The sequence below is a fragment of the Rhyacophila brunnea genome, unplaced genomic scaffold, assembly GCF_057557595.1.
Source record: "Rhyacophila brunnea isolate RB1 unplaced genomic scaffold, BYU_Rbru_1.0 scaffold_14, whole genome shotgun sequence".
In the NCBI taxonomy this organism is placed as follows: Eukaryota; Metazoa; Arthropoda; class Insecta; order Trichoptera; family Rhyacophilidae; genus Rhyacophila; species Rhyacophila brunnea.
In genome coordinates this window covers 12,408,321-12,430,823 of record NW_028232796.1, presented here as the reverse complement: position 1 = coordinate 12,430,823, position 22,503 = coordinate 12,408,321, and the positions used below count along the sequence as shown (strand labels likewise).

The following is a 22,503-nucleotide window of genomic DNA, read 5'->3' as shown; positions in this document are numbered from 1 at the left end:
TAAAACATAAGGTTTCTTCTTCTATGCCTAGGCTAGCATAGATACTATTTTTTATCGAATGCAAATTAGCTTCGCCGTAAATTACACACGCACTTATCTATTTGTATATACGTTTTTATCTATTATCTATTATACCTAATGTATGTATTGAAGTTTCTATGATAATTTTTCTACTGTACCTACCTCCTTACTTTATTATAATACTATGGACATATTAATGTGATAATGATAATACAAAACTCTAAACATTGAAAAACGCGGTTTTTAAAATTAGCTTGTTTCAAATTTAGATTATTCTTGAGAATTATTATCGAAATTTTAAAACAGGCAATATAGACTAGCCATTAATTGGTTCGTTACCTACTAGACAAAACACTTTCAAAATGTGATAGTAAATATTATATTATTGAGCCATGTAGCTGGTTATTATGAATACATATTCTTATTATTAGTTATATTAGTAATTGTATAATCTAGTGGTATTCAAACTGTGCATCGCGGCGGCCTGGAGTCGCCGCCAAATCTGTTTAATTATTATTTTAATTGATTATTTTAATAATTTTGTTCAATAATAATAGGGACAAGGCGTCATTTTTGTGCCAGTTTATGAGCTCCCGTGCTTGCTCTCGTATGCTTTTTATATATAAACTGGTTTCGAAAACAATACGGAAAAGTTCACATCGAATCAAAATGAGGGTAGCTGAGCTGACCTCCCATTTATGGCTATATAAGGTCATGTGTTTCTTAAAGATGTCAGATGAATGAAAGATTGGGAATAATACATTTGAGAGTAGATATGAAAAGTTTAAGAACCACTGGTTTAATACGTCTTTTGCTTACGTGACGGTTATTTAGGTTGAAGTTGTTTGTATATAATAATATGTTTTAAAATTTTAATCGTCAATATTCTTGCTTTACAATCTTACCTTTAATGTGTTCTTTATTTTTGTTTATTTGTTTGTTTAAAAACTACGCACTTAAATATGACATTGTGAATGAATTGAATTTATCCACAATGTATTACTATATTAAATATAAATCTCACATTACTCCAATATTAAGAACCATAATATGTTAAAATTATATTTTTATATGGATATTTTTTTTTTATTATTTCAGTGGCCAAATTAGCGAATGAAAAAATTGCACCGCTCGTCAAGAAAATGGACAAGGAAGGAAAAATTGACGAGACTGTTCGACAAATGCTTTTCGATAATGGCGTAAGTACAGTGCGATTTCTATAAATTGTCACCACGGTTGTTTCTGGAACTAAAAACCTTCCCCTGTTACTACATTCGACGCGCCCATAATTATTCAGCGTGTATCAAAATGCCTAAACGCTTGTGGAATCATATGAAGCGCATTATTTTTAATGTAGAAGAAGTATTGTGAGTGGGAGAAACAGAAATATAAGCTTTAAGCGTATCCATTTAAATACCGTATATAGAAACATAAGGATATATACTTAGTGAAATAAAATAGGCACTAAGTACTAAAAAACTGAATTTGACATATAGGGGTTTTAATGAATAATTCCTTTATTTTTCATAAAAGCACGATTTTCCTAGCTTCTTAATAGATTTAAACATACAATCTTAACTGTCCTTAGAAGAAGAAAATACAATTTATAATAATTATTAAACATCGTAAGAAAAACACGTTTGCACAACAATATTTTAGAAAGGCACAAGTCGCAACACTAATTTCTTAAAAAAAAAAAAAAAAAAAAGGACTAAGTACCACGCTTTGTATCGAAAAGGAAGAACTAAGTCTCATAAACAAACGGCACCTAGTCCCTATAAATAAGTCTCATGACATATATTAACTAAACGGCACTCGATGCCTATTTTAAAAATAGTCACGCTGCCTCTTACACCTAAATCCATCTTTGAATATCCATAGAAGCTCTAATATATTTTTTTTGGCACTGCATACTCATTTTTTTTCGATTTTCGGGCACTTTGCCCATTTTATTTTGTGTATTAATATTTCCATTTAGTATGACACGCAGTGCAAAAGCACATACCTACGGTTTGATTCTCTGGATGGCCTCCTAGTATCCATATATTTTATTTAAAATTATAAGATGTCTCACATTGAATGAGAAAATATCATTATGTATATTATGTTATTATGTAATATAAAAAGTTATGCTTAGTACTTTTTACTGCTATAGTACATTTTTTGCTTTTTCTTGGCATATGTCCCGTTTCATTGAATGAGAAATTATATTGTTTGTTCAATAAAACAATAATAACTATTTTTGGTAAAAACTAATTAAGCCGTCTTACATTCGTTTTTTTTATTGATCAGCAAATATTATCCCCATTCGATATGAATAATCAGCATGAATCCCAAACACTTCAGTCCAATATTCCATAAAATACAAACATTATTTAATAAAAATATTATCATACATTTAAAAGATTAACCTAATCCATTATTATACTGCCGTACTAAGCACAGAGGCCGTATCTGCATTTTAGGCAAGTGGGAGATCTGAGCTTTCATATTATTTTACTTTTCCTGCTAATACTGGGGAACTTTTTATTTATTTTATTTGCCTATAATAGTTAATTTTGGTTTAAGATTTGTTTACATACCTTGAAAATTTGATTTATGTTATTATTATTATTATTATTATGTATTGATATTAGCCATATTTATGTCAGATACGGCTAATATGCCTTAGTAAATGATAGTTACAACCAAATCGCTTAGTATTTATCGAGTTTATTTTTCAAACTCCGTAGATACGGCTATTAAAACCCTTGATTTCTCCGTAACTATAGTAGTTACGGCTTGGATTTATTCACCGATCTTATACAAAAACTCTGCAGAATCCAAATATCTAAAAACATGAAAATACCTAAATACGTCAGTTACGGCCTCTGTGCTTAGTACGGCAGTATATTACTGCATAGTGGGAGCACATTTATTATTCGTAGATTAGTTTGGTCACAATACCGAATCTCAATTCGATATGAAAATATTTTTTTAATTGAGAAAATATTAATTAAAAAATATTCATAAAATAATAAGATAAAATGTGGCCAACGAACATACATTATTTTACTTATAATTTTATAATATGCTTTTAATGGTTTTGGATTATTTCATCATCATCAGCCTGAATCTATCCACCGCTGCATGAAGGCCTCTCCAAGCTGATTACACTTCTCTCATTACTGTGAGTTGCGTTGCCACGTACTTCCGCAGAACTAAACCATTTCATCGATCCAGTGGCCTCTAGGTCTACCTTGCTGACGTTTGGTACCTTTTAGGTTTCACTGGATGATTAGATTTGTCCAGCGATCGTCCCTTTTTCGAGGGCTATGTGTCCAGCCCATTTCCATTTGAGGTTTTTAGCGAACACTATTACACCGCAAATTTGGATTATTTAAACTCTTAGCGATGGTGCCCACAGAACGCGTCGGGCGCGCGAAGTCGGCGAATGCAGTGTTTATTCATAACCATAATCACACGTCTCTTCCCGCGCATTACCCTTCACCTATATAATAAGCGGCCCAAGCAGCACAAAATAAATATTATTACAGCGCCTCTCATAACAAAGCAATAAAAATATTATATTATTTCGGGGCTTGTAATTAAAATTTACGACGACATTATTCAACCAGCGATAAACTGAACACGCAATAAAATAAAACAATGACTTCTCTGTAATTAAATAATTGCTTTTCGCCCGTCGATCGACGAGGCCTCGCGCAGCGTGTTTTTGCTCACTGTGTTCAATGAATGGACTCCATTGTATTTTCTTTCATTCGTATCGCCGAGAAGCGGTGATTCGCGAAAAAACGATGATTCATGCGGCGCGCGCGTAAAATGCGTCGTCAAATCCAGTGGGCGCTGGCGTATTTGATTACGTTGTATTTTCGTTGATTTACGCGCCACTTGTAGAAATTTTGCGCGAGCGCCGCACTCGCTGCGTCAATGGGTTTTATGCCTTACAGACACTTTAAAATGGAAATTATTAGTTAAATTGCATCATTCGTATTTTGTCATTAGAACTGTCCAGTAAATACACACTACCTAATTCTCGAAATTTGAGAATTGAAAAACATCAGATAACACGGGCTCTAGTTACGAGCTCTAGTTACCTCGGTATTGGGAACTATTTCTGAAACTGATATGTTGTGCTGATGACTAATATTATTTATGTTCACAATTCTCAGTGACATCGTTAGGCAAAGTTGCCCCTTGTATTTTCAGTTTCTAATTTTCTGCAAGTTTGTTAGGTACCTACTTACTTACCTATTTGATTATTTATTTTCGTCTACCTATCACAAACAAATGAAACCTACTCTCAAATAGTGGTGGTTTTAGATACGTGTAGGTATGTGACGCTGACAGATTTGGAGGCATCCTTGTGAAAATTCTGTCTGTGCAATTAACTGCCATAACAACATATCGTTGCCGTAGGATTGGTTTGTCGAATAGACCAAAATGTCAAATGTTCAAGAGACGAAAAACAAATTTCATTATCCTATATTATTTAAATACATGGAGGTATTTAAATTTTTGTTTCTACAGCATATGAATGCTGTATTCATTACAAAGTAATTTAAAGAAAAGGGTGGTTCTGGTCCATTTAGATACAAAAGATGATTCGGCATTAAAAGGTTGATTTCGACAAACCAATCTATAGCGACGATATTGTATTACAATGGGTACAATACAGTAATAGTTATGTTGTCAGGATTTTTTATGCTTCGACTATTTTTTAAGCCAAGTAATTTTCTAATAAAGCGATCGCACTGTTTGCTTCATGGAAAACCACCAATGCTCTCAAAAGTTGTAATATTTGTATCTGTTCCTTCATTCGCTGCCCTTTATAATATGCCACCCCTATGCAACACATGACCCGCTCATTCCCACGGGACATCACTGATAATTCTGTTGTGTATTATAATTGTTTTATATAGTTTGTGCATTCTTAATCGCTAAAAAACCTCAATAAACAGGACTCAATTCGGTGTTGCCGGCAGATAGTATATTATTATACTTACATTAATTTATAGTAATTATATATATATTAAATATGACATATTATAGTAATCTATCTAGTAACATCATAATATTTATTTATTTATTTGGCTGAATTATCATAGTTCTGTCTATCACTGTCCGGTTTTGTCACCGTTTTGTTTCTTCATATTCTGTTTATTCATGTTCTATCTTTGTCCGGTTACCAAATTTAATTAACCTAACGTTTTAAAAATACCTAGAGTGAACAACGGTATATCAATAATTATTCAATAAGCGACAGAGCCATCTATTTAGTTAGACCATCCATCTTTAATATTATGCACATAAACATAGACATAGTGTATCCAAGTTACTAACAACTAACACATGCAAATAAAGGCTTACCATAATCCTTTCTCCTAAAAGTTTTTTCATATGTAGTTCGATGGCGTTTGTCATTGAGACCAGGATGACTGTCTGCTTCAGTATATGAAACGTGTAATGCTTTTTAGAAAATTCTGCCTAGGTATCCACATTGTTTATGTTAATTTAGACACGGTGGCCAGACTGTGGATGGCTTAGTGGACTTGTTAGCGAAACCACAAATTTTTTTAGCGCAAATTCGATTCCCAGTTCGGCATCACTTTTTTGTGAAATATCTACTTTAGTGCATGTTGACATATTTTAGTGAAATATCTTACATAAAAAAATAAAATATGTTTTATGTTCAGTAAAATACTGAGATGAAACAAAATAATATATCTGTCCCTACTCACGATGGCCAAGCGGTTACCGCATTGGCTTATGATATTGTGGAACCCGAGTTTGAATCCCGGGTCTGGTAAATTCACATGTTGTTTTTCAATGTGTGTATGGACCCAGAGTATGGATCTAATAGGAAGAGCAAGTGGTTAACATCCACTTCTCATAAAAGAAATCTATTTACGAAATTTGTATGATGTTTTGTTTTGCATGAAATGTCTGGTAGGATCATTCAGAGGGCCCCCTTTATTTTACAAATATATCCTAGTTTAGAAGGGCTACATGTAAATTGTACGTAAAACATTTCACCATAGCACAGTTCGCCGTGAGCTTTTTATCGGAAAGAGATGACCGTATACTATACAGTCTCCAATTTTATTAGATTCAATATGCACATTAATTCAATTTTCATAGCCGATTTTGGCAAAATTCATGAATTGCAGAATGAAAACCTAACCTAACAAATAATCCAGTATATCGGCTATTTTCTAAATTTGGTTGGCGCTGGCTTCCTGTAAACCAACAAGAACGGTGTTTTATTTAGATATGAATTTTTATCTCAGTACTCTACGACCCAAAGAGGTTGGACGGTCTTTAAAATATGACCATATATTTCCGATACAACATTTCACGGTGAAGTGTGATACGGCGAACTGCATACGTACAAATTTCCGGACACGATATTTAGAAGTGGGTGATTGTATTAAAAAAAATGCATTTTTTACAGTTGATGGGAGTGGAAATACCGGTGGAATATGGAGGTTCAGGGTGTACCTTCACAACTATGATGCTTATAGTGGAAGAATTGGCGAGAGTGGACCCCGCCATATCGGCGTATGTAGATATTCACAACACTTTGGTCAACTCCCTTATGCTAAGGTTGGGCAATGAAGAACAAAAGAAAAAATATTTACCTCTATTGGCAACTAAATACGTAAGCTCAATCCAATCATGTTATCTATTATCAATCCTACTAAAACCTGGATTATTCAAAATGTTTTGTCTCATTTTTGGCAGCATGTATATTCAAATAGATTATAATATTATGCAACATCCAGAGAAAAATCATACCAACTAATATGACTGTTTTAGATCCTACCTATCTATATAGTTTAATTTGACAATGGATTCAGCAAAAAATGATCTGGGCTAAGGTCACTGACCGGGACAAAATACTGAAATGAGGCGTCTAATTACAAAAAGCAACAAGTCCACAATTCAATATTTTCGGGAAACAACGTTTTTATGTTTCAAGCTTCAATTATTTGTTTTAACGTGAGATTATTTTTTCCGTTGTATTCTATGTCAAAATTAGAACCAAATGGCGATTTGTTTCAGTCGATAAACTCTTAAATGTAATAAATATAGGCAAAATAAAATTGGACGTAGCGCTATTTGTACTTCACTTTTTCATTTACTCCGCATAAGGCACATATTTCCGTGACACTGTCATGAGTTTACCTGATGCTAGAGCATGGGAGACACCCTTTTCAATATTGAACGTTCCCTTATTGGTTGACTTAAACACGCGCGAAATCAACCAAGCTTTAAGGGGGGACATGCTCAGCGTAGGTCAAAATTGAGTTTTTATTGTATTTTCAAACCATGATCCTGGACACTCCTTAAACGTTGTAGATAATCTATTTATATAATTTTGAAGCCTTTATTTTAAACATTTGATGACTGCATAAAGTATTTTTGTTACATAAAATAGTATTCTTTTAAACCTCTCGATCTAATGTTTTAGAATATAGTCATATTTCGGTACATGAATGTGCAGTGGTGTTAAGATTTTTTACATTTATTAATTTTTAAACGCATTTATAAAACCATTAGTATAATTTATGACGAGATAATTTTAGTAAAATATTCATGATAAAAAATTATATTGATAATCCCTGTGATCCCAAATTTGACAAGAATTAGGCATTTTATTATTCAAAAAATCGGCAAGATTACCACATTTGAAGATAATTCTAAAGATACTAATTATTAGATATTAACAGGGACACACAAGTCAATACTACCAAGAATGGCAGAGTTCTCATTTACACCACGTATAACTCGAAAAAAATACGTGGCCAAATATTGATATCTTCTAGGATTTAAACTACAGTATCCAAGCATACCTAAGAGAAAGCCAGTTGGATAAAGCCACGGATAGTATCCATATAACTTCAAATGGATGAGTCTCAAAATTTTCTTTTCGACTCGTTATAAACCTGTCCTAAGAATAATCTAAAATATATTATAACATATTGAACTCTTAATCACGCAAGTATAATTTTTTTGAATGAAAATACTAAACAATCTTGCGGATGTCTTTTATCAGAGTTTTAAAGATTTAAAAATAAATACAATGAAATCTTTATTGTGACTAAGAAATTAAATGAGAAACGTCTGTGTTACCTCAAACAACCGAGTGGTTTATTTGAGTCACCCTCAATGCTTTTTTTTGTACCTAATATTATGTTCATGCTCTTAGAATTTATGTAATTTTATTTATTAAATATTATGTAGTTTGTAAATGTGTTTTTCTTTAAAGAAGCGCCCCCCTATACTGCGGGCAATAATATTATATCGATAGTGATTCAAATAAAATTTATTATATTAAAACTATGTAGGTACTGCATGCTTTTAGAGATCACATCTTGGTATGTTTTTTCTATATAACTACCTACCTTAAGTCAATAAAAATACCACAAACAATACATTGTTTTATGTGGCAGAGCTATAATATAATCTAAACTTTCTAAACCAATAGAATGCTTGTCTGTGGTTAATAAAACGAATTGTTATGATCTGTATTTCTATACATCCTATGAACTCTCACTAGGAAAGAATTCATTTATGGACCGTCTTTAATTGATATTTGTTTGTAGGCTGGCAGTTTTTGTCTGACGGAACCTCTGTCTGGATCTGATGCGTTTGCGTTGAAGACGACAGCAAAAAAAGACGGCAGCGATTTTCTCATCAATGGCTCCAAAATGTGGATCTCGAATTCCGATGTGGCGGGAGTCTTCCTGGTCATGGCTAATGCTGACCCTAAAGCGGTAATATTCTTTTATTCTCTCATCATAGTTGAATCAAGGAGTGGGATCATGGGCGCCGGCAGCGTGGTGCAAGGTGATGCAACTGCACCACCTTTGGTTCATAATTTGTTTTAGAAATTTATTGTATAATACATAAAAAAATATAACAATATTATATTTTCTTGGAGCAAGTTCTACAAATCAAATTATTTCAGGAGATTAAACCTGTCAATGTAAAAGGTACCGACTGTAATGAACGAAATATTCTTGGCTGTTATAGTTTAGTTAAGGTGGTTAGCCGCTTAAGTGGTACTTATAAACTGTGACGCCTACGCGAAATATGCAGCATTTGGTATAATAAGAATATGTGTTTTCTTACATGCACCACCTTACACAAAATCCTTGCGGCGCCCATAAGTGGGATGTGATATGGAAGACCCTCTCTTTGATTAATTTAATTATTATAATATGTATAATCTACTACACCCAAATATCCAAAATACTCAGTGAGTGAAAAAAACAGTCAAAACGCAATGTGGACGGTGTTGACCGACCGAAAACCGAAATGACCGAAATGCCAGAGATTTAAAAGACGCAACTCGTGCAAAGGAGGCTTCAGCGGGAAAGCGAGATGTCACTCCCAAGGCCTCGACGTCTCAGAAATCTGAGGGGACACCGATATCAGGAAATGAAATATCTCTTGGAAACTCCACTACCGGTGAAGAATGGTCAACGGTAGTGAAGAGGAAGAGGGCAGCCATTGCGATTCGTGGTAGCTTTGGTGGGGCGGTGAGGGGGGCGGAGGTGGTTAAAAATTACCACTTCTACCCCTTTCATCGAGACACCACAGTTGCAGACATGAACGACTATATTAAAAAAATTACTAATTGTACTGCTGATTTCACAATAGTTAAACTGAAGTCAAAGGGTGATTACGCTTCATTTAAGGTAGGGATCCCTACTAAGCTAAGCACGTTGGTTTTGAAGGCGGAAAATTGGCCCCGCCATTCATTTATTAAAGAATGGGTTGCCAGGATGGAAACACCACGGCTACCGAGTAGCTGACTTAATAATAACAATAAAAATAATAATTGCCCTAATCAATTATTATTCTACTACCAGAATGTTCGGGGCTTGAAAACAAAATCTGTCGATTTTTTGAGCAGTGTTTTGGCTGATGACTATGACATCATAGGGTTAACTGAAACATGGCTCAATGATAGTGTTTTTAGCCGTGAATATTTTGGAAGTGAGTACTCAGTCTTTAGGAGGGATCGAGACTCCGGCGCAGGCCACAGGCAGGGTGGGGGTTGTCTTTTGGGGGTTAGAAGTATGGAAGGGTTACAGGCCGAACGTTTCCGTGCTTTGGAGACTCAAAATGAGGACCTTTGGGTGAAACTGACCTACGACGGAGACACTATTTACGTTTGCGTCATTTATTTTCCACCAGCAAGTGACTTGGAGGTGTATAAGTGTTTTATTGAGAGTATGCTATCTAATATCAACTTAATTGGAGATAGAAAGATTATTGTAATGGCAGATTTTAATCTAAACTCAGTGCGTAGTGGTAAAAGAGTCAGCGATGACCTTGAATTTCTATGTTCTGTTTTTGGATTTTCTCAGCACAATGATGTCTCTAACTCTAGCAATGGACTTTTGGATAGGGTATTTAGCAATATCGACTTATCGCTTTCACGATGCATGTCTCCTCTTGTACGCGAAGATGTGTATCATCCAACTTTAGTTTTTCTGCTCAGGTTTCGGTCGACTCGTCCGCTTCAGACTCCAATTCCCTCTTACGAAACCAACCAATTCGGCGGGTGGAGGTTTGAAGGCGGAAACTTCAAGCTACTTTACTCATTGATGAGTGAAGTGGACTGGAGTGAGTTGCTCGAGATTTGTGATGTGAATGAGGCGGTACAATGTTTTTACAATATTGTGTACAATATTTTTGATCAATGTTTTTCGAGGAAGTCGCCATGTCGTGGTGGAAGGCGATACCCGAGGTGGTTTTCTCGGGAGATTATTGGGGACATTAAGGTCAAGCATAACTATCATACAGCATGGAAGGCTGGGCATGATCAGACTGACTATATCATGTTTAGCATCTATCGTTCGAAAGTGAGACAAGCTGTTCGACGGGCCTATCGAACATATATGGAAACGGTAGGAGATTCTATTTGCGAAAATCCTAAATTGTTTTGGAATTACGTAAAATCGTTAAGAAGAGATGGTGGGTTTACCGATAGGATGAGTTGGAAGGGCGAAGAGGTGACCGGACATGGAGTGGCAGAAGCATTTGCTGGTCATTTCAAGTCTGTCTACGCAAGTAGTATTCCAAATCTGGATGTTGCCTCAACGTCAGGAAAACCGTCATGTGGTGCCCAATCCGTCGATATTTTTTCAATTAATGAGGGCGATGTACTTCAGTTTATTAAAAAACTGAAGAATACTTGCTCTTTGGGACCTGATTATGTTCCTACATTTTTTTTAAAGGGTTGTATTGACTTCGTCAAAGGCCCGCTTTCATATATATTTAATCTCGCAATGGAGACAGGTATCTTCCCGGAAACGTGGAAGATGTCGAAGGTTACTCAAATCCATAAGAGTGGTACAGAGTCATCAGTGGAGAATTACAGGCCGGTAGCTGTTCTTTCTGCACCAGCAAAAGTTCTTGAGATGATCATGCACAACATGATTTCTCCAAAAATTGAGTCATTTATAATAAATGAACAGCATGGATTTAGAGCAGGCCGATCAACGGAAACTAACCTGATGGTATTTACCGATTATGTGTCATCGGCACTGGATAGTGGCCACCATGTTGACTGTTCTTACAATGACTTCTCGAAAGCATTTGACAAGGTCGATCATGACATCCTGATGGAAAAACTCCAACTTATTGGATTGTCGGATCGATTTTTGAAGCTATTCGGGAGTTATTTTAGGAACCGTCAACAATACGTGTCGTACGGCCTTTATCAGTCACAGACCTTTTACACATTTTCTGGTGTCCTCCAGGGCTCAAACTTAGGGCCGTTGCTGTTCACGATTTTTATAAATGACATAGCATTGGTAATAAAAAATGCTATGTTTTTGTTGTTCGCTGATGACTTGAAACTCTTTTTGGAAGTTGTCACCTTGGACGATTGTCGTCAGCTCCAACTTGATATAGATAATGTATTAAATTGGGGCAAGCGTAACAAACTAGAATTCAATATTGATAAATGCAATCTTTTATCGTTTACCAGAGCCTCAAAAGTGTTGTTTTTCCAATACTCGATGCATGGCAGAGTTCTGTCACGAATATCATCTGTAAGGGATCTTGGCATTACGTTTGAGAGTAGACTGACATTTATAAGCCATATAGTTACCATTTGTAACAAAGCACTTAAAATGTTGGGCTTCGTCATGCGTACTTCCTGGGTCTTTTCAGATGTTACGGTATTAAAACTTTTATTTAATTCTTTAGTTCGAAGCAGACTTGAGAGTGGGTCTATTGTTTGGGCACCGCACCAGTTGAAGTATGGCCTTATGGTGGAGAGAGTACAGAATAAATTCTTGAGACTCCTTTACTTGAGGTTGTATGGATACTATCCGTGGCTTTATCCAACTGACTTTCTCTTAGGCATGCTTACATACTGCAGTCTGCAATTTAGAAGAAATCTTTATTTAGCTACGTATTTTTTTCGACTTATACAAGGTATAAATGAGAACTCTGCCATTCTGGGCAGTGTTGACCTGTGTGTCCCTGATAACTATCTTAGGAATAGAGACCATCAGTTGTTTATTCTCCCAAGGTGCAGAACCAACCTGCCACTGGTAATGCCAATTGGGAGAGTGATAACTATGTTCAACGAAATTGCTTCGGGTGTTGATATATTCCACCTACGTGAGAATGAGTTTAGGTGGATGTTGTTTTATAAATTCTTAAAATAGGGTTTGCTTAACTCATCCGGTGTACTTCCTTGTACCTATCTAATTCATCTACTGATATATCTCTTTTTTTTATGTAATACTGTTATATTTATATATCTTTGTTTCTAAATGTCATGTTGTGAACGTCTTAAACTTATAATTTGTAATGTCCACAATATGTTAAAAAAATAAATGAATTGAAAAAAAAAATGAATTGAATTGAATTGAACCACTGAAATCAAAAAAGAAATGATTCATTTTTTTGTAATTTTTTATTTTCACATGGAGAATTTTTCTTTATGCATCCCGAATTATCGAATAATACAGTGTAACCTCAATTTCAGTTAAAAAAATGATTTCCCGCAATTCACACTGAATTATTCGAAATCAAATTAAATTTATGCATTAAAATTAAAAATCCAATTTCTTTTAACACATTCAATTCAATGAATGCATGGCAATCATTGAAATGAAGTCCATTTCTATTTAAGTATTGATATGTCTACAGTTCACAATGCATAAGACGTTTTTTGTTGTTTTTTTTATTTACATCTATCTAGGTATCTGTTCAAACAATGTCTGAGCAAAGGAAAACATTGTCAGTTCAAAAGAAAGGAAATATTCTAGAAAACGTGAAAAGACACGTTGACTATGCTTCAAACTAACTTTTATGATTAAAATATATTTTATATGTTTTACTTTATTTGTGTTTTTTGTCAGTCCCTTCATAATGTGAAATCAGGGTTTCACTGTACCTACATATTTTCAGATATAAGTAACATTTTTCAAGTTATTCCTAGTTGATTTTCTCTCATCTCATTTGCACACATTGCGTTGTGGTCTACTAATAAGCATAACCTGTATCCGGAAATTTGTACGTAAACAGTTCACTGCAGGACACTTATTCGTGCGCCGCAGTACGTGAAACATGAGTTCGTGCAACATTTAATCAAATAATGAGTTCTTCGTTGAACATTTCACGTTACACGAACTCATGTTTCACGTACTGCGGCGCACGAATAAGTGTCCCACGATGAACTGCATACGTACAACTTACATGTAACCAGCATAACCATATAGCAAAAAGTATATTATTATATTTTCGGCATTTGGTTCTTCAACACTGTCCACAACATGTTGTGGCTATTTTTTCACTAACGAGTTTTCAATGTTTGTTCATAGTGTAATTAAGTATGTAGCTACTAATGTTTCAAGTTTAACTTATATTATGCGGAATGCAAGATGAAAGCAACCATCTTAGTTTATTTTCCTGCAGTAACAAAAAATATTTATGATATTATTGTATTGTCAATAGATAATTTAAAATCACCTATTTTTATGTAGGTACTTATGTGAATTACAAACACAAATAGAATGCCCCCCTTCAATATTTCTGGTAGTACTATCTAGCAACTGTCAATATTGATGTTATTTATTTTTATTTTCTTGATAACAACTATAAGTCATTCACTTGTTTACCAAAATAAGAGTAGAAATGAATCAGCACAGTCTGTGTATCAACATTATTTACAATAATAGCAATCCTTTGATGTTACTTTTAATATTATGACGCAGATTATGACAGTTGCAATAATATTGCATTAAAATATCATTAAAATTACTGTTAAATATCATAACACAGTTCATCAAAATATGTTTATGATTTTGAAAACAGAATTGAAACAGTATGCTATTTGTATTTTATCTAATATGTACAATATAATATCTATAACAAATCTTATTAAATAATAATTAAAATAATTATCATCAATAGTAAAAATATAATTTAATAAAAATCAGGACCAATTATCTCTGCTTCGCGCAGAGGTGGGCAACCTATTTGTCAATGTAGCTACAGATGTGGCAACTGTAAAAAGAAACCATGTATGTTGTTGGATAAATTATAAAAAATAAGATGTTTTGAACTGTAGTTAAACTTGTTTTCAGAAAACTATAGTAAATTGAACAGCTCAGTCAAGTGACAAGTCTACTTTAATTCAAATACGCGGTGACAAGACCTTGAATGGACTACGTCATATGTATGCTCGAGTGAAGGTGCCTTTTCATGCTGTTATGGGCTATCCGAACAATTCATTCCTCATTATAGATAACATTTTTTTAAATATTAATTGAGACGTAAAACTTGACGTTACCTAGATAATCCACACACGCGTTGTTTATGCATAACCATGCCGTGAATGTCGAGTCCGAAACGTTGCCATAATTACGACAAAGTCGGCCACACAATGATCGAAGGAGTGTCACTTTAGTACAGTAGAATCGTGATTATACAGATTTATATTATGTAATCATCAGTTTCGTTTGATTAGAAGAAAAATGTATGATTTTTTTATTGTATTGTAAGGTTTTTTGTATGATTTTCAATTATCGGGACCATCTTCATCTCCAATCAGTCCGAATAATTGAGATTCTACTGTCAGTCAGTTACTATGCAATTATCTTACAGTAAAACCTCGATTTAATGGACAACATTTCCAGGCCGTATTCCGTTCATATAATATAATATTTAGCACATGATCACACAGTATTGCGCATGGTAATTGGTTCTGTTATTGCATGATGTGACTTTATACAGCAATTTTGTCACATGCCGGCTGATGCTCTGATGCATATATAGGATTTTTATTGTTTTTATGAAAATTTAAACGTTGTTCTGTTGTTAAAAACACTGTTCATTTATTTAGTAAAACAAGTACATGTAATACCAGTAAACTATTTAACTAATTCATCAATTTTTTACCATAGCTACCTACGCAATTAGAAAAGCTATATTAATATATAACGGAATTTCAGCTTCAACGGACACCCCTCGCCCGAATTAGTCTGTTACATCAAGGTTTTACTGTATTGTAATACCTGCTCCATTTCCATTAGATTAGAGTAATATAAAACAATGTAAAGAATTAAATTTGTTTTCGCACCCTTACAGGGATACAGAGGCATCACATGTTTCATTGTGGACAGAGAGACTCCGGGACTGACGGTGGCGCAGCCGGAGAAGAAGCTAGGGATCAGAGCGTCTGGGACATGTATGGTCCACTTTGACAATGTCCGAGTTCACGAATCCAGCATTCTCGGCGAATACGGAAAAGGCTACAAATACGCAGCGGGATTTCTCAACGAGGGGAGAATCGGAATCGGTGCCCAGATGGTAGGACTGTGTCAGGGCTGCATGGATGCCACCATACCTTACACATTAGAGAGAAAACAGTTTGGACAAAAGATATATTCATTCCAGGTAAGAAAGATCTCAGCTGTCGGAATTCTCTCAAACATACATAAATTTGATGCAAAAGTGAATCCTGCATTTTCTGCGATCCCTTTTTAATAAAAGTTCGTTCAAATATTAACTATAACAACATCTTCTTTTAGTTACTCTAATCAGAGATTGGGCACCATCATTCTCATTTTATTTATAGATACAGCTTCTCAGAATTTAATGTTATGTGCGGTAACTGAACAATATAAAATTTCTTGAATGATCAATAATTGTAGCATTTAGTATTCATAATCCAATATGATGCATCCATAGTATCTCAATTTTTTGGTGGTTTATTGTATTTATTTATATAAATAATGATGGGTTAGTACCCAATACCCAACCGGTACCATGAGAATTTGCAAAAACTTGCGGAAAAAATGTACAACTGATACTTTTGTACCAGCAATCCACAATTTCGTGTGGCAATCTTGTAATTATTTATCTGACATGGTGTTAATACAATGAGTCTCTGCAAGATAAGGGTTCTGTGAGATTTATAAAATGTTTAAGGTTCTGCCAAACAAAAAATGATTGGGTATCACAACGTCGCTATAGTACTTGTTTTCCGAATAGACCAATTGTCGATTGTTCAGGAAACGAAAAACAAAGTTCCCTGTCTTATATTTAAATATCAGTATATATATCAAGCACTCTGTCTCCTTTTTATGATTGCCACATTATCCAAGAAGAGATTTGATGAATAATATATTAGTATAATTCATTAAACTGAGAGAAAATACGTTTTATTTACAAGTAAGCAATGTGGATATACGGATCATTCTCAGCGCTGGCTCCGAAAAGTGGATATTCGGAACAAAACAAGGACATTCGGAATGTAAGACCGTAGCGTATCGTTGCATGGACCGCGGTATACCGTGTGGTCAAAAAGTACAAACTTAAAAACTTAATATTTATTTACGTAAATTTTAATAAATTTACTGATAGGTACATGATTTTTTGTAAATATGTGATCAAGTTGTATCAATGATCGTTTTTATCTAATTTCATAGGTAATTATAAAATATGCCATTCACCATTTTCTGTTTACAAAATTGGGAATCAACATAAAATTATATATCTAATTATAGTTATAAAAAAACTGTATCCATAGATTTACGTAATAATAATGTAGATAGTAAAATTTTCCTAATTTCTATATTAAAACGGTGGCAATGATATTTTTATTGGTCACAAATAATGCTTCATTATGGATTTTAATCGAACTAAACTTATTACAAACCATATATTGCATATTAGGTATTATGTGTTATTGGCATGGAACAAAAAATAGGGGCATGTGTTATTTAATAACCATTGATTGAGAATATTCTATCCTGAGTATAATATTATTATATAAAATAGTTCACTCACAAAACCAGAATTAACCTTAATAGATCGTACATTAACTAAAATATCTATTGGATAGCCAATAGTATTATAATTATACTTAATGAAAATACAATCAAATGTACTGTAATTCAATGGAAATCCACAAAAAAAAAATAGGTATAAACATACATCTTATTAATAAATGAGATTAAATATTCGCGTACATTTTAGCATGAATAGATAAAAAGTAAATTAAAAACAGAAAAAGTTTTGATTATAGACATTAATAATAATTATTTTTTAAGACCGTAGTTACCGAGTCACACTGTACAATTCGTATGACCGTTGGGATATTATCTCTGTTTCTCAGTACAAAATACAGTAATTTAGGTTAAAATACTTACTTCCATAACTCTGCTGTAAGTTCAGAGCGAACTGGTGATGTACCAGCCAAGATTGATAACTTTAATTTTGATAAATTCTCTATTTAAACGATAGAAACTTAAAATAACACAATAGTAGTCAAAATCGCGCGCTTTGAAAGACGAAAAACAGACATCAGTCACATATGAAGTGAGCGACATTAGAAGTAGACAGCGCTATATGAAAGCGATATGCGAGAGTGAGACCGAGCTATTCTATTTGACATTCGGAAAATAAGCACAAAGCAATCGTTGCGAAACATGGCGTATTCGGAGTTTTTAAAAAAATATCTCTGTTTCTACATGAAAATATACAATTTTTATAAATGATTTCGGTGTAGTTAGACAAAAGAAATATAACTGCATTAAAATGTCGATTTTGACAAAAATGGATATTCGGAAAACAAGTACTATAGCGACGACAAGTCAACTTAATGTTACAGTGCAGATAGTAAATATATGTGCAGTTTTTTTTACTGTTAACCAGTGATTTAAATACAAAATGCCGCCTGATTTATACCTTGAAGATACCTACATTGTCTCATTATGATACATAATAATAATGTCCATTTCACTTTTGATTTGAATCATTAAAATATAATTGTTATAAAACATAGAAAACTGGATAATAATATACAACTTGTGTTCACTACGTCATTGAATAATAGACTAATCTAATCATATTGTTATGTTTACAAAGTGCAATTATTTTATTCAAACAGGGGATGCAATTTGAAATAGCCCAGATGGCCATAAGATTAGAGTGCGCGAGACTTTTGACGTACAATGCATCGCGGATGAAAGAAGCGGGTTTGCCTTTTGTTAAAGAAGCTGCAATGGCCAAATACTATGCATCAGGTAAGCGCATACATAATCCCAATACCAAGTTATACCTACACAATAGTCTAATGCATGGTTTCCCAAACTATGGATCGCGACCCACCAGTGGGTCGCGAGCGAATATTGAGTGGGCCCTCGCCACTATATACATGAATTTTAAAAAATAGGAAATGATAAATTTGATATTTCATTCCGCTATTTATAATTCCTAAAAATTGAAATAAACTTAAGTTACGAAATTCTGGCTCTTAGTTGCTGATAATTACCCTTGCCTGTTCGATGAAGCTATGAAAGTTTTCCTCCTCTTTACTACCTCATATCTATGTGAGGTCGGATTTTCGGCTATGGTTAACATTAAAACTAAATACCGAAATAAATTGGATATATCAAACTCACTGCGATTAAAAGTAACTAAATTTGAAGTTGATGCTAAAACTGTAATGAAGAAAAATAAGAAACAAATACATCCTTCCCATTGAAATAACTTTGTAAAAAAACCTTGCAGGTGTAGGTATTTAAGTAATATTTTTTTTTATTTAAGTTGTGTTTCTTATTTCAACAGTTTTTCATTCATATTGGTAAAACTTATAAAAAATATTTTTTTTTATTTCAATTAGAACAAATAAGACAGCATTAAGTAGTTCCACGACTCGCCACTAGAGAATCTGAGCATTACCAATATTTATGCCCTTTTCTCTAAGACAGCAAAGAGGTGGGTCCCAAGTTTGGAAATTTTTGTTAGATGGGTCGGAGCCTAGTCAACTTTGGGAACCACTGGTCTAATGCCAATAATTAACGCTCAGATTATGTTAAATAAACAGATGGAGTATTTCTACATAAAAATAATTCTTAATAGTTTAAACCAATTCTAAGAAACGACAATGGTAAACGCTTTGAAGTAGCTATTTACTATTATCATTTTTTCAAAAAGTACAAACCATTCTACATCTGTTTCGATGGCATGGTAAACGTTGTAACTACATCATTCTATAAATGCTCAGGACAGCTATGTAGGCTAAGAACTTCTGTGATTTTTCAATTTAAGACTTATACCAAAATCAAAAATACAGGAATTGAATACAGCCAGCCCTTTACTTTTGCATGTAATTGGTTCCTGAAAATATATTCCAATGTTGAATATTCAAAAGTAGAGGGATGTAAAAAAAGTGTACCTATTTTAAAATATTTATTTATCAATGGATATAATAGAGTTAATGAGGCATATTACCAATCAGGTATTTTCTTTATAAACTTGTCAAGAGATAGTTGAATACCTACCACCCTTTTGCGTATTTGAGAAGGTGACGGGAAATGGAGGAGAGAGGATCGACTGCATGGAAGCACACAGTTTTTGCATTATCAACAAAAATCTAAATTTTAAGAAATGTAGGAAATAGCAAATTGTGCGAACGTAGAACGTTCAAAAGTCGAAGGTTGCCTGTATAGATATACAGTATTTTTAAATATCAAAACGTATTTGCAATTAATTTTTGTCACATTTATTTATTGATGTGATGTTTACATCGTAGAACTCAATCAGCGGTAGTTTATCTCAAAAGCGCAGGAGGCGCTAGGTTAAAAAAATAAAGCGACAATTTCCGCGTGTTCTTATGGTGCTTGCATGTGTCCTGATGAATTTCTTCTTTGCTAAACAATCGTCGACACGATAATCAAAAATTTTAAAAAATAATTTATGGTATCTTCCAATAAGGTAATGACATATGCGCAATCCTGTATAATAATAGTTAAGTCATGTCAATCATATTACACACAATAATGACGCAATTAGTGTCAACGGATAACCTTTGTCAGAGTTATATAAAAAATAATTGTCATTATTATCAAATTATCATTAAAGCATCAAGACGTTTTGGATAATACGATACTGGTTTCTTATATTATCTTTCAAATTCAAATTTATTTATTTTTAACATATAGTGAATATTACAAATTACAAATTTAAGTCATTCACAACATGACATTTACAAAGAAATACTGATATTTCTCTGAAAAACCCTTGTGGAGAAGCATAATTTGATACGGATACTTGAAACTATCAGTACTTGTAGATAAATATTATAGTGCCCATACACGTGCATGGATTTACTTGCAGCAATAGTGTGTATTTTAAACTATCGCAATAATCAATGTTTACACGTAAAAGTGCTGATTGTCTCGCCAATCTCAATCTTCAAGAGTAAACGAGACGCGATGTTGTCATTTTATGGTACTATTTGACTGGTAGTGAAAATCGGTTTACCTCAAAATGTAGTGCGGTGTAGTTTGTTTTTTTACCGGCAGGTTTGCCACTATCGTTCAACTGCGCAGGTGCAGATATCGCACAAGTTTCAATTATTGCGTGAAAATTTAGATATCGAACAAACCAACTGTCACATGAAAATTCAGAAGCTTCTGAACTTTTTTGATTCATGCATGCAATTTTGCAACTTTTTCTTGTTATGTTCTCATTACCCAAGGGCGAGTAGAGAAAGTAGAAGTTGTGATCGAGAAATCTCGTCTCAAGAATACTCAAGAAATAAATTTTCCAAAAATTTGAAAAAACAACGATGGGAATCTCGCGAATTCAAGTGTATTATAAAGAAATTCGACAGTGAAAAATGTTTTTGAATTGCTAAAAAAGCCTATTTACCTTTATACCAACCAATTATCACATTATATTTTTTGGAGGCCATCCCTAGGTGTGTTCATGCACAAAATGTATTTTATTTGTACATAGTATTAATGAATGACATCATATTATTAAGGGGGGACATGCTCGTCGTAGGTCAAAATTGAGTTTTTATTGTATTTTCAAACCATGATCCTGGACACTCCTTAAACGTTGTAGATAATCTATTTATATAATTTTGAAGCCTTATTATCCTTTATATTTATTTTAAACATTTGATGACTGCATAAAGTATTTTTGTTACATAAAATAGTATTCTTTTAAACCTCTCGCTTTAATGTTTTAGAATATAATCATATTTCGGTACATGAATATGCAGTGGTGTTAAGATTTTTTACATTTATGAATTTTTAAACGTATTTATAAAACCATTAGTATAATTTATGATAAGATAATTTTAGTAAAATATTCACGATAAAAAATTATATTGATAATCTCTGTGATCCCAAATTTGACAAGAATTAGGCATTTTATTATTCAAAAATCGGCAAGATTAACACATTTGAAGATAATTCTAAAGATACTCATTATAAGCTATGTCTTTGACCATTCAAGTGTGATAAACATCCTACGAATAATGATTGCTTTATAATAATTATTGACCTAAGAATAAGGTAGTGTTTTTTTGAAATACGCCATTTCTTTTGGCATTCCCCAGTGGTTAAGCTACAACATACGGCCGTAGCCATAAATTGACAAACTATAATTAAAGTAGGGAGTAAAATGATGTTAACGCGCGTGTTTGAACATGTACCTAACCGAATTTTTTTTAATTTTTTTTTAAAATGATTAAAATGAAGTATTTGTACCAACAATAATGCTCCCACTGTTTTCGCTTAAGTTGTTGAATCAAAGAAATCCAGTCATGCAAACTAAACTAATATCTACATATTTCAAGTAAATTTCATTATTGTACAAAGTAGTGATTTGTCTTTACAGAAATAGCTCAAAAATTGACATCGAAATGCGTGGACTGGATGGGAGGTGTCGGATTCACAGAGGACTTCCCCCAAGAGAAGTTTTACAGAGACTGCAAAATCGGAACCATCTACGAAGGCACCAGCAACATGCAGCTCCACACCATAGCCAAGTGTATCGAGAAGGAATACACAAAATAAGATAAACGGCAATAATTCTTCAATATTCCATCAATAAATTTCCAGAGTTCGATAATTTTTTAATATATAATAAAGTGCCATGTATCATTCCACAAAAAAAAAATAAAAAAAACTACTTTAAAAC

At 33.5% G+C, this 22,503-nt stretch overlaps 1 protein-coding gene across 1 annotated transcript in view; it reads left to right on the top strand.

Annotated features, from left to right (window-relative positions):
- The window catches only part of LOC147075631 (short/branched chain specific acyl-CoA dehydrogenase, mitochondrial), a 28,639-nt gene extending 6,137 nt beyond the window's left edge, over positions 1 to 22,502 (top strand). The window contains exons 3-8 of the mRNA XM_085941928.1: positions 1,120 to 1,220; positions 6,476 to 6,682; positions 8,631 to 8,801; positions 15,649 to 15,957; positions 18,455 to 18,590; positions 22,201 to 22,502. Of these exons, the coding sequence (XP_085798054.1) occupies positions 1,120 to 1,220; positions 6,476 to 6,682; positions 8,631 to 8,801; positions 15,649 to 15,957; positions 18,455 to 18,590; positions 22,201 to 22,379 (1,103 nt within the window). The 3' untranslated portion in view covers positions 22,380 to 22,502. The remainder of the gene's footprint in view (positions 1 to 1,119; positions 1,221 to 6,475; positions 6,683 to 8,630; positions 8,802 to 15,648; positions 15,958 to 18,454; positions 18,591 to 22,200) is intronic.
- The last annotated feature ends 1 nt before the right edge of the window (position 22,503 follows it).